A 12450-nucleotide genomic window follows, 5' to 3' on the forward strand; every position below is an offset into this window, starting at 1 on the left:
CATGACAGATGCGCAGACGGATGCGCAAGACACGTCAGCTATATAAAGAGCGAGAGTTCAGTTCTCTACCTAAATCCGTATTACAGGTAATATTTTATTTCACAACACTTTGCCTTGTTCCTTTCTTCTCTGCTGTTCACTTCAAACACGCTCCATGCGACCGCAATGCTCTCGTATCAGACAAGGCTTGCTCGATCACCTGCTCGTTTGCTGTCTCACAATGTACCCTACACAAATCCGAAACATTTGTTGCGGCTCCGAGTCACGACGAGGGGCAAGTTTTGGTTTCCAAGGGTGTTTTTATTCCTCTTCAACGTCTCTCCCATACAGAGCCGCCTCTTTCCCGTGCGCAGTGGTGCGTTTACGGGCAGTCGGAGAAATCAACGCCAACAAAAAAAAATACATCCAGCCTAGTTAAGACCATACCAAAGACTATAAAAATGGGACCCATTGCCTCCCTGCGTGTGTGACGATCATTGGGACTTGAAAAAAGAAAAAAAAAAAAAAAATTAAAAAAAAAATTAAAAAAAAGTTTTTGTACCCATGTATAATGCGCACCCCAGATTTTAGGACAATAAATTACTTAAATTTTGCGCACTATACACGGAAAAAAACGGTATTTATAATTATTGAGCAGAGTAGGGAGGGCATTAAATCTTCTTCTTCAATGACTTGCTTGGGGGGCGCCATTGTCAAATTTCTCCATGGGCATCGATCGGTCTTGGGCCATTGGGCTGTCACCAAGGTGGACTCTACTGCGCCACCTGTGGCTTCAATTAGGTAATTGGAAAGCGCACTGTGGGCATCTTGCACATGAAGCTGTTGACTTGGGCGCAAGACATTAGCTTCCATCTTCCAGTCTGAAAGAAAACAATGAATTTCAGTGGAACGCAAAGGTATTCTTCCAAATGCTCAATTGAGCACCCACCTGCCATAACTGAGCCACGCAGTGCTTGCCGAGGCCGACACGCTGGTAGGGTTCTCCTGCGGCCCAGTGGGTGAAGGTCACCTTGTGGCGGTCCGACCACACAAACATGCCGGGAAGCACCAGGTCATTCAGTCCGGTCCACATATCGCTGGTTTCTGCGGAGGACGGATGAGAACAAAGCTCTCATCTGGTTCTCAGATATTCCATCCATCCGGTCGCTCTACAGAGACTGTTAATTAATCAATTGTTGGGATACGTACCAAACTCAGAGGCACTTTTAACCCACGCCTGCTCCACTTTGGAGCGAATGGACATCAGTTCGGCACCAAAACCACGGCAGACCCGTTGAGCATCATCCCAGTTCTTTACGTCTTCAAAGAATTTGTAGCAGAAACCCGCAAACTCCTCCCAGTCAGGTGCCGAGCATCTGCGCTCTGCAGGCGAGACATCGTGTGAGTTTTACTTGTCATCAACAGTTGACGTGACATAAAGAAATATTTGTTGAACTCACCTCCATCTGCAAACGTATAAGAATCCCCCAGGGGGTCGTCCGAACTGCAAATAGTAAAGCGATAATTAGCTGGTGGCTCTTCATGGGACTTTTCCCTGAAAGTTGGTCACTCACTGTCTGGAGATGATCCCGTTCCCAGTGGAGCCCGTGTAGACTGGCTGTTTGGGAGCTCGCATCACAATACAATCTCCTCCGATGTCGTTCTCAATGACGCCAGCGTGAATAGCGGCCGCGCAGATGTGCGAGTCCTGCGTTTACACAAAGTTGCAGTCACAGACAAGAACTCAACTGGTGGGTGAGGTAATCACGTACCTCTGAGTAGACCAACGTTCCAAAGACAACGTGTTTGTCTTTGGCACACCCAGGTGGACAGTAGAACCTGCAGAAGACACGTATGTTGTGAAATTGATGACAGGCGGTCATCGTCATAAAACATTGTGTCAAGTGTGACTCACGTCATCGAATCGGTCAAGTGGAGGCTGTTGAACTGTCTGGCACAGGTCATCGCATCTGTCGGACATAAGGCGGGATCATTTTTCATTGTTTTGGGCTTGTTGTTTTCGGCAAGCAAAGCAGTAGATTGTGTTGCTCACCATCATGTGCGCATCCCAAGATGTCAAAGCGGAGGCCAAATTCTGGGTGACTCTCCAGCGGCAGAATGCGGACGTACTTAGCAAATGCCGGGGTCTCAAGCAGATGAGTCCCACCACCGATGAACTAGAAATAGGATGTTTGCTTGTTTGTTGTGACAATTTTGGAGGATGAGGTTGAGGTCAACTCGATTGTGCCTGCACTCACCTTCCCGTCTGGGTGTTTTGTCCACTTCCTCCGATTAAAGCTCAGCTGCATCTCAAGTTTAATGTTCCAGGAGCCAATATTAGCGCTATCACACCCCTGGGTCACGATCCCCGTCACTTTTCTTGTGTAACCGAGGTTCACCTGGATCCAGCTGCCGACGGCTGGAGGGGACAAGACATTGGAACGCTCAGGAGACCACAGTGCCAAGCTGTCAATTATCTGCGTACGAGCTTTTGACGGCTTCCAGCAGGACTCCCCGTTGAGGCGGGCTTTTTCTGCGGTGGCGTCTTCCATCGAGGAGGAGGCTTTGAAGAAAGAGTCTGCGAGGCTCCCGTCCGCGATGCCCAGACTGTCAAGACATACTGAGGACAGCCAAAAGTCATTTTCATTTGGAACGGATGCTTAAAGGCCAAATAAAATACAAATCTGCCCAACTGTCCCAGCGTGGGACTCCTTGCATTGTTTCTTGGGATTGCAGAGCAGAAGATCACGAGACGTAAAGCCCACCTTTGTGTTCACAGCTATAGACCATTTCCAGATATTTGGAGGGGGCAGGGCAGGAATCGTTCTCCAAAAGCTCAACGTGGCATTTTTGGTGGCTGTTGCACATTTTCTTGTAGTAAGGGAGGATGCCTTCCACTCCGCAGTACTCTGCAAGTTACAACACACCAGTGAGTCTGAGTAGGCCTGATGAGCATTGATGCATCTGAATGAGTTCACCAAGACAAAGTCGAACAAAACGAGCACGTTTCTGCATACAGACTCATTCTGGCATCTGAACGATTTTTAAGCATTGGTTCATTTTCGTTACGTTTTGTCGCATGCCAAAGTTCTTTGGAGACTTCCGGGAGGAGACCAAGCAAAACACTACTGACTGAGCCTTCAGAGGTAGGTGGATAAATGCCTTAATTGGCGGCATCAAAATGGTGGCTTCTCAGGTCTTACCGTCGTCGTATGAGTCGCTGTCCACCAAGCAAACGTCGTCACTCCGCCGACCGTAAAAGGCGGACTGGATGCTGATGCGGCCTTGCTTCTGACCCTCACTCTCACATACGAGGTCAGCAGAATGGTTGTCGCAGACAAGGATCTCCTTAAAGCCTGAAAAAGCATTGTCAGGTCATTTTTGCCTAGGATTGTTTGAAGCCACTGTTTAAGACGACTTACCGTCATGAGGCTGCGGAGGTTTTGGCGTGTTTCCTGCAAGAAAACAGCCAAAGATGTGAATCAGCACATTGTGAGAATCGTTCGAACGTCGTCACGTCTTACCTCTTTTCTTGCAGATGTAGCCTGTCTTCTTCCGGCAATTGTCAAACTTCCAGCGACCGTTGCTTGTGAGTAAGGAAAGACAGGGTGCACCAGAGAGGTCACCGGGGTCATCTGGAAGGAGACGACAGATGCTCGGCTCCGTTCCTCCGCAACATCCGAGACAAACATCTGTTGGGTTTTTGACATACCGCCGTCCATGAGCACGTAAGCGAACGGGGATCCGTCAGTCCACTCGCTGCCGTCTTTCGTGATGTTGTTGTTGACGCCCAACCACAGAGAGGGAGAGCTCGGCAGAAAAGTGTACAGACCTTTGGAGTTAAGTGGTAAAATGTGCAACAAGCGTTTGAAACATTCCTGTTGGTGCTACACACCAACTGCTCATCGGTAGTATCAATGAACATGCACGTGATTTGAATGACTAATTGTTAAAGGTTGTCCGAGGAAACAAATGCAGGTGCCGTCTGGAGCTCCACCCATGTTGGGGGAATTCAACAGCCCTGACGGTAACCTGACAGACGGACAGCCTACTTTGTATGAAGGCCTGTTCATGTGAGTTGGTGATGCTGAGCAGATCGCCTCCGTGGCGGAGGCAGTCGTCTCGCGCCTCCTTCCAGGTCTTGGTGGGCCTCGCGTTGAATCAAATAGCAGAAGTCGGAAGAGGATCGGTCCGGCCACCAGCCGCACTTTGCATTCCAGCCTGCAAGCGAGACTCGAGTCACTTGAGGGCAAACCGGTGACAAGAGACCACGTGTCGACTGCCGAGTGGGACGCCAACCTGCCGGCGGAGGAAGAACCAACTCTTGGACCTTGGCTGCAAGGAAAAGAGAGGACTCATTAGCACTCTTAGATAGAGGAAGCACATGTAAATGCAAAGTGAGTGGTCTTCATTTTCGGACCTTTTTTACAGATGAATGACCGAATATTGGTGCAGGGCCAGTCCTCAACTTGTCCAGTTGGTGATAGCGCACAGCAATCTCCACGTCCTGTTGGCCGGTTTAGCACCCATGCAATGTTGCCCTGCGGACGACGACACGCCAAACATGACTTTGGCGCGTTTGCTCTTGCTTCCCGCTACATTTGGGTCCTTTTTTCCTCCCACTAATCAATATTTTCTCGATCCTTTTCTCACATTATATCCATTCATCCAGTTTTGAACAACTTTTACATCAATTTACAACTGTCTTCCAGTTAAATCGCAACTTGCGTTTCAGACTCATTTTACTCTCAGAAATATCTAACTTTGACCCGGGAGATTCTGCACTTTGATTATTTTTTTCATTTTATTTGTTTTTTTTGTGTGTCAAGTGGAACCACAGCGGGGGCACTCTGGGACAGGGTATTAATAGAAAGTCCCATGTTGGGGCGAGGTGCCAGTTTTGTGTGGATGGCGAGTGAGATCGCTGGGCCCACGCAGTACGGTGTCTGGTAATCTGGTAATTATAGTTTTAGTGTTTCAGTATTGTGGTATGATTATTTGTGGTAAATGTGTTTTCATTTGACAGGGTCGATTGGTGGTCGAGGCGTGGTGTGTGAGTGACTGGGTGTGGGTGTACAACCTGTCGGGTATGTGGAATTTAGGAGTTGGATTAGAACATAGTTTTAATTGTTTAGTGACACACTTTTTACAGTTGTTCACATATACCGCTGCTTGCTGTCCTTTTTTGTTTGTTCTGTTATTCTTTGTTGGTTACTTAATACATTTTGTACACTTATTTCATCTCGGGTCATTGATTCACCCCATCTGCATTACACTTGTAAACACACACATAGTTCCACAACTTTGTCCTTGGTAATGGTCCAGATGATTTACACATTCAATGTTTATCTCTTCTCGGAACATTTGTCCTCACTTGGAACTTTTGCCATTCGATACGACACCTTCATTCTGAGCAAATGACAAATTTTGTAGACTGCTCTAAACGTTTCACTTACCGTAGGTGTTGCGTCGCTCCACTCAAAGTTGTCCTTGTTCTTCTTGAGTCCCACCCAAGATTGCACTCCTCCTGCATATGGTGCGTGAGCTTGGGGATATCAAAGAAGCAAGGAAATTTAGTACAAGAAGAGCATCGTGTCAGACATTGTGAGGCGCTCGGGGACGATAGCTGGCATCGGCAGTTTGACTTGACGCTCACCAGCCAAGAATTTGCCCTCATCCCATGAGAGGACGCTGGCCAGGTGACCGTTCCATTCTTCGCAGAAACTCTCGGCTGCCTCCCAAGTTCGCTTCATCCCCTCAAAGTGATAGCAAGAGTCCCTATACAGGAAGTCGCCAGTGTCGCAGTAGGAAGCTGAAACCACCAAGACACATGGATTACAAATCCACAACAAGACAGTGCAGGTGTGAAAAAAAGCATCGCTGCCACTCACTCTCCACTCGATTGTAGCCGATTCCATAGTCTTTGTAGGAACACAGTCGTCCGTCTGGGCAGGCTGCAGGAGGACAACATGATTGCATTTTCTTCTCCTTTGAGCATCAACATCGCAACGGACGTGCGGATTTACCGTCGAGCGGCCGCTCGCACATGTACGCCAATGAGGATCCGCACGAGCCATGTCTCCACTTTCCAGGGTGACTGTCTACGTGCACACCTTGGTTGACGTACGCGCAGGATTCATGGTCGGAGCTGTTGAGAAAAGTCGGGAAAAAGGAGACACACATCCGACAAACGTGCCAATTTGGAGGCTTTTCCTCCTTTCTCATCAATACGTGTGCTCTCTCAAAATTCGCCGATGGGATCCATAATCTCACTGTGTGTTCCGCCTGACAACAAAAGGACGCAAAGAGGTGACCTTCTTACCTTCTATCTTGACGCGAGTCCCAGTTGGCGTAGGTCGGCGTCACACCGGTGTCGGACAAAGACAGTCTTTTTTCTCCTGCTTCAAAAAACTGACACCAGGCCACGTCGCAGTTCTGCCGAAAGCAATTGCAGGTGACAGTTAAGTACCAGCGGAGAGTCAACGTATTCTACCGCTTTCGTCTCACCAGATTGGAACGTCCGATCCAGAATGGCTTGTCGCCCATTTGCTCCTTCACGAAGCTTTGCTCGTCCTCTGAGGTGATGGAGACCAGGTCGCCACCCTCCCAGACGCAGTCGCAACGAGCCCCAAGCCAACCGTTGGTGGTCTCCATCTTCTTGTAGCAGTTGGAGCCAAAGCTGAGCCACCCTTTGGTCCTTTCACATGTCTGAACGACTGAGGACACATTTGGGGATTACGCACTCAGTTTCAGTCAAATGCGTCATCTGCATCAACACTCGCATAAGACACAAAATGTGTCTGTCGACACACATTGGGGAGAATCGGCCGAGCATCTCGTCTTACCTCTTCTCTTGCAGACGTAGCCGCGCTTCTTCTCGCAATCGACAACTTCCACGCCGCCCTTGCCACTGAGTAAGGAGTTGCAGCGTCGGCCGGGGGGGTCACCAGGGTTACCTTGAAAGAGACCACAGATGCTCAGCGCTCCTTCCTTCCTCCATACATCGGCCAGGTTTTAGACCCACTTGCGGCCAAAAGGACGGAACTCGGTGAGGATTCGTCAGACTGCTTGCTGCCGACTTCAACAATGGTGTCGCTGGCGTCCAACCAAAAAGAGGAACCGCTTGGCAGAAGCCCTTTGAGTCAAAGGTAAATACAGAACAGAAGGTTGAAGCATCTTTCAGATGCGAGTGCAAAACGCTGAACTGAAACAAAGTGCGAGTGACGTCTGGATTGGGTCCTTGTTCATGGGGGTCACAAGCTTATTTTTAGTCTTTTCTTTGGAATGACAGAAACTCGGCAAAATGTTGACGCGAGTCGGTGGTCTCTCGATTTAACTTTCTTCCGCAAGGATTATTTCATCAAGCACTTCAGATGCACCAAAAAGCGCAGCAGACTGTGGACGGCCTACCTCGTATGAAGGTGTGTTCGTTCGAGTCGGTGATGGCGAGCAGGTTGCCTCTGAGGCGGGCGCACTCGTCTCGCGCCTCCTTCCAGGTCTTGGTGGGCATGGCGTTGATCAGGTAGCAGAAGTCGTTGGCGGGGTTCTCCCGCCACCAGCCGCACTTTGCACTCTTGCCTGCAAGCGAGACTCGAGTCACTTGAGGGCAAACAAGATTCTGCATGTGGGCTGCAGGCTGGGACGCCCACCTGACGCTGATGCCGACGCCGGAAGTAGCGGAAGAGAAGCTCTGGCCTTGCCTGCAAGCATGCGAGAGGGATCAAATATGAGAGAGCGACGAGAAGACAAATGGCAAAGGAGAGGTCGTAACTTTCTGACCTTTTTGACAGATGGATGGACGAAGGGCAGTACAACCCTCAAGCTGAATTTCTCCAGTCTCAATCAACTTTGCGCAGTCATCTGAATTTTGAGTAGGGTTCTTTGTGACGATGCCCTGCAGAGGATACAGCGTGTTTGGTGTTGTAATTGCTCTGATGGCTTCTTGCGAAATTTCCTTCAAAGTCACCTCACTGATTCAAATCTGTTTTTCTTCTCACCATTCTCATCATTTCCGGAACCAATAAAAATTGTTGCGATATTCCAATCTGAGTTTCAGATTGAAGCTTTCCAAATCCTAAACTGTTTATTTATATTCTGAAAAATGTTTCCCTGTAAAATGAATGGTGAACTCTTATTGTTTTTTTCCTCTTATATAACTCTATTCTAAGCCATCATCAAACTAAAGGACATTTTTCACCTCTTGTAACAAATTCAAACCAATTGACAGGAAGACCATTCTTGTTAGATTCCTCCTCTCTTTTGAATCAACTGTGGTCTACTAAAATGACGTTGCAAACGTGTCATTTACTGTAGATGATCCGTCAAGCCACTCAAATTTGTGTGCTGTGCTTTTCTTGAGTCCCAGCCAAGGTTGAGCTCCTTCTTGCACGTGAGCTTTAGGAAAGCAGAACAAGCACTTGTGACGATGTTGTGAAACATGGCGGGACAATTGGTCAGTTTGTCTTGACGCTCACCAGCCAAAAATTGTCTGTCAACCGGTGAGTGGACGCTGGCCAAGAGACCTCTCTTTTCCTTGCAGAAATCTTCAGCCGCTTGCCAAGTTTTAGGCGTCCCCTCAAAGTGATAACAAGAGTCCTTGTACAGGAACTCGTCAGAGTCACAGTAGGAAGCTGAAACCCAAAATAAACTCATTAGAAAACCACAACGAGGCGGAGTAGGTGTAAAACGAAAAAAGAAACTAATTAGAAAACGACAACGAGAGGCTGCGGGTGTCAGAAGAAGCGTCGCTGCCACTCACTCTCCACTCGACTGTAACTGTAACCTAAGTCTTTATAGGAACACGGCCATCCATCTGGGCAGTCTGCAGAAAGATGACATGGTTGCACTTTTCTCCTTTCAAACATCATGTCAAACGTGCAGACTTACCGTCGGGCGACCGCTCGCACATGTACACCAATGAGGATCTGCACGAGCCACGTCTCCACTTCCTAGGCCGACTGTCTCCGTGCACACCTTGGTTGACTTATGCGCAGGATTCATCGTTGAAGCTGTTGGCAAAAGTCAGAAAAAACATCCGTCAAAGGTGCCAATTTGGAGGTTTTGCCCTTTTTTTTCTGATGAAAACTCACCAAAACCCTTTTATGTATATATATATATATATATATATATATATATATATGTACAAATATATATATTTTTTTAACCTCGTCACGTGCACATATTTTGGAAAGCAATTCGAAAATATCAACCATCTGACACAGGATGCAAAGAGGTGATCTTCTTACCTCTGGTCTTGACGCGGGTCCCAGTTGGCGTAGGTCGGCGTCATACTGGTGTAGGACCAAGTCACACTCTTTTCGCCCGCTTTAAAAAACTGACACCAGGTCTCGTTGCAGTTCTGCAGAGTCCAAACTCATTGTCGACGGCGTACCAATAGTGAGCCAACAGCCACTTGCTTGCGGTTCCATCTCACCGACCAGTAGCGAGCCAACAGCAGCCTCCACTTACCAGATTGGAGAGTCCTATCCAGAACGATTTGTTGCCCATTTGCTCCATCACAAACATTTCCTCGTCTTCAGAGGTGATGGAGACAAGGTCCCCGCCCTCCCAGAGGCAGTCGTGACGAGCCCCCAGCCAACCGTTGGGGGTCTCCATCTTCTTGTAACAGTTTGAGCCGTGAGGACTCCATCCGTTGACTGTGTCACATGTTGGCTCATGATGGGTTAAAGCTGATGAAACATCAAAGTTGCCATGGTCATTTTTCAACTCTTGGTGAAAACCAGAAATTCAGCAAACAAGCAAGAATGCACGCCACCTAACTGTGTCACCTGCAGATCTGACAATTGACAAGACTTACAAAGGACTTGGGAATTGAGGGCTATTAGCCTGAAATAATAGTCACAAAAAAATCAACAAGGCACATTTTTTCAGAGGATAACCAGTTAATATGCTGAATAATTTCAAAGTTTTTAGTTTACTCAAGTTCTGTCCACACGATGGCGCTACAGGTCAATAAATTCCACATCCAACTTTTTCTTTTCCTTTCATCCATTGCCAAAAGATACATTTGCAATAAGGAAGACGTGTTGACAAGTCACGCCTCTTGTTCTAACATAGGTACAGAACAATGTCCGTGACTATCTTCTGCTCTTCACCCCCTTGACACACGTTTCAAAGTATTTTCCCTTTTTTTTTTATTGGAATGAGACAAACTCAATGTGCGGTTGCGAATATTAAAGCCAATAGTGGTCTCGCTATGTGACGCGTGTGCATGTGCACATCGCTATACGTGTGCGTATACGCAAAAAAAAAAAAAAAAAACTCTGCATCCGAGATGATGTTTTTGTGGATTTTGTTTGGAGGGATGGACAAAAAAAGTGCGAGGTTAAAATCAAAGTGGATCATATGATATTCTTTTCTGTAAGTGTTTCAGTTGGATCAATATTGCACGTCCTATTAGATATAAAACATTGTTTGGTGGTAAAGAGAGATTTGATCACTTATACTTATCCTCACAATAATGTACGACTTTAATGTAGAACGGACATCTTCATTACTATTAAGTACAAAATTTACTATTTGCTTATTTTCACGACAGTGCATGTGAGGAAAAAATAGGGCGTCTGCCTTTCAAGAAAAGTGATACTCTGTATACACTGGATACAATGTCCCAATTTGTCTCGCAATCAATGTTAGCTTGTATAACATAAAAAGACAGTTTGCACTCACATGACTCAAGGAAAAACGTTGACCCACAAGGTTTACGTGCACAAGAACATTTATGGGACGTCAAGAACATCCAATCTTAAAACAACTCCATTTGGGTCAAAAATTGGACCATATTTGGGTTGCAAATCAGACCGAACTGTTTGGCGCAGAACAATCCATTTTTATACAAAACTCCAAAAATGCCCAAACATCCCATAGTAAATTCACCCAGCTTCCTGAGTCGGTCCAATTTTAAACCCAGCAGCGGATCCGCACTGCAATCCGAACCAAATGCCTCCTTCCAAAGTTATAATAAGAGTACAACGATCGCAAAGTTGGACATTTTCTTTTATGTATACTCACCGGCTGCGCAGCTGTACATCCATACGATGCAAGACAAGTGGACCAACGCCAGGCGCGCGGCCAGCGGGGCAATCATGGGGACGGAAGGCCACCAGAGAGGCTATTGAACGCAGAAATCACGATGTGGTGCACACACTAGCTCCGCTCAAAACAGGTGACGGCCGCCGAACGGGCGCTTGCTCCGGTGCTGCTGCTGCTCCTGCTGCTCGGCCCCCACCCACGTGACTCACGCGCCTGAGGAAGAGCGCTTCCAGTGGAGACGCTCTTTCCGTGTGCACGTCATTGGCTGCGGTAACGCGATATTATTTTGGCCACCTTCGCTCAGACTTTTGACACCACTTTGATTTGATTCAAAGCTTCAAGCTTTGATTCTACGTTTCAAAGTGAAGCCAAGTAATGGGTAAAAGTAATTTTTACTCGACATCCGTCAAAGTGGATTCAGCTCATGACAACGTTGGCTGACAGAAAGAGCAAATACTTTGGGTCACTAAATCAGCTGACATTTTCTGTTCAATTGTGTCCGAGCAGCAATGAGCAGGGTGACATGTCACATTTTGGGTTAGGGAGCCAAATGCAGGCAAGCAGGTCTATTCCACAGAAGGAATAACTTCTTAAAAGGCACTGGCGGTCCTGGACAGTTTTACCAAGGGGATTGTCTCTGGAGAACCCCCCCCCCCCCTTCCCTACATGCAGGCACACGCACACACACACACACACACACACACACACACACACACACACACACACACACACACACACACACACACACACACACGATGTCGGCTTCACATCGGCGCAGCACCATGGAATGACCTTGAATGAAACAGTTTGTGACAACCTGAGCATCACTTCACTGGAAACAAGGGAGGAGGCAGACAAAAGAAAACGAAACCTAACTCACAGCTACATATTAAGGAATCTTGTTTTGTGCCTGGTGGCAAAGTATTTGGGTATTTGCTTGTTGCCACTGCATAATGCCATCATGCAAGTGCCACGTAAAAGTGAGCCGGACGAACATTTAGGTGCTCTCATGAATGAGTGACTGTCATCACTGACAAAGAATACGGTGGCAGGTGGAATCCCATCGAGTACAATTCGAACTGATGAAGATTAAGGATTTTGACGGATTTCCGGGGGCGAAAAGAGGAGCCGAGTGCATAAGTCTCCTCAGCCGGTACATAGCCTCTCCACCGTCAAGACTTCTGCATGCCTCCTCGTGCCTTGGGTGCCTCACGGCTCCTGGCCAAATTGCAGGGGATCGATCGGGGGAGCAACAGTGGGCCCCTAGGCGTGACGTACAGGCCCACTAACCACTGTCCCAGCTATGGGGGAAATAGCACCCCCGCTGCCTTGTGGGTATCGTCTGGAACGAAAAGGCTAAGGGAGCAAACCCCGACAGGAAACCCGGCTCGGACTCCGTTAGGCAGACTCATGCTTTTA

General features: G+C 47.6%; 2 protein-coding genes across 3 annotated transcripts; both read right to left on the reverse strand.

Moving 5' to 3' along the window:
- Positions 1 to 490: 490 nt before the first annotated feature.
- LOC133163556 (uncharacterized) lies at positions 491 to 3924 on the reverse strand. Of its 2 annotated transcripts, XM_061293589.1 has the most exons (15): positions 3692 to 3924; positions 3504 to 3614; positions 3402 to 3434; positions 3183 to 3335; positions 2745 to 2888; positions 2465 to 2599; positions 2238 to 2398; positions 2033 to 2156; positions 1895 to 1949; positions 1752 to 1818; positions 1554 to 1687; positions 1440 to 1483; positions 1189 to 1362; positions 929 to 1083; positions 491 to 860 (listed from the first exon to the last, which is right to left on the reverse strand). In XM_061293589.1, the coding sequence occupies exons 1-15, from the start codon at positions 3699 to 3701 to the stop codon at positions 777 to 779; spliced, it is 1584 nt and encodes a 527-aa protein (XP_061149573.1). In that variant the 5' UTR covers positions 3702 to 3924; the 3' UTR covers positions 491 to 776. The 2 variants fall into 2 exon arrangements, with proteins under 2 accessions (XP_061149573.1, XP_061149572.1); XM_061293588.1 differs by having other exon boundaries at positions 2238 to 2599.
- Positions 3692 to 9655, reverse strand: LOC133163555 (lymphocyte antigen 75-like). The gene is made up of 21 exons (XM_061293587.1): positions 9448 to 9655; positions 9225 to 9337; positions 8866 to 8987; positions 8738 to 8800; positions 8454 to 8609; positions 8288 to 8373; positions 7759 to 7873; positions 7629 to 7679; positions 7390 to 7557; positions 7004 to 7114; positions 6825 to 6935; positions 6487 to 6695; positions 6302 to 6414; positions 6006 to 6127; positions 5871 to 5933; positions 5636 to 5791; positions 5436 to 5524; positions 4400 to 4520; positions 4279 to 4314; positions 4032 to 4200; positions 3692 to 3811 (listed from the first exon to the last, which is right to left on the reverse strand). The coding sequence occupies exons 3-20, from the start codon at positions 8885 to 8887 to the stop codon at positions 4049 to 4051; spliced, it is 1944 nt and encodes a 647-aa protein (XP_061149571.1). The 5' UTR covers positions 8888 to 8987; positions 9225 to 9337; positions 9448 to 9655; the 3' UTR covers positions 3692 to 3811; positions 4032 to 4048.
- Between the last annotated feature and the right edge of the window lie 2795 nt (positions 9656 to 12450).

This window comes from Syngnathus typhle, linkage group LG12, assembly GCF_033458585.1.
Source record: "Syngnathus typhle isolate RoL2023-S1 ecotype Sweden linkage group LG12, RoL_Styp_1.0, whole genome shotgun sequence".
Classification (NCBI taxonomy): Eukaryota; Metazoa; Chordata; class Actinopteri; order Syngnathiformes; family Syngnathidae; genus Syngnathus; species Syngnathus typhle.

Excerpts from the sequence above, each read along its gene's own strand:
- LOC133163555 (XM_061293587.1), bottom strand. The coding sequence starts at position 8,887 with ATGTGCGAGCGGTCGCCCGACG. Across the intron at positions 7,115-7,389 it reads CGAACACACCTTCATACGAG|GGCTTCTGCCAAGCGGTTCC; the intron begins GTAGGCCGTCCA and ends TTTGACTCAAAG. Across the intron at positions 5,934-6,005 it reads GTGCGAGCGGCCGCTCGACG|CCTGCCCAGACGGACGACTG; the intron begins GTAAATCCGCAC and ends GTCCTCCTGCAG.
- LOC133163556 (XM_061293588.1), bottom strand. Across the intron at positions 1,819-1,894 it reads CACTTGACCGATTCGATGAC|GTTCTACTGTCCACCTGGGT; the intron begins GTGAGTCACACT and ends TGTCTTCTGCAG. Across the intron at positions 1,484-1,553 it reads AACGGGATCATCTCCAGACA|TTCGGACGACCCCCTGGGGG; the intron begins GTGAGTGACCAA and ends TACTATTTGCAG.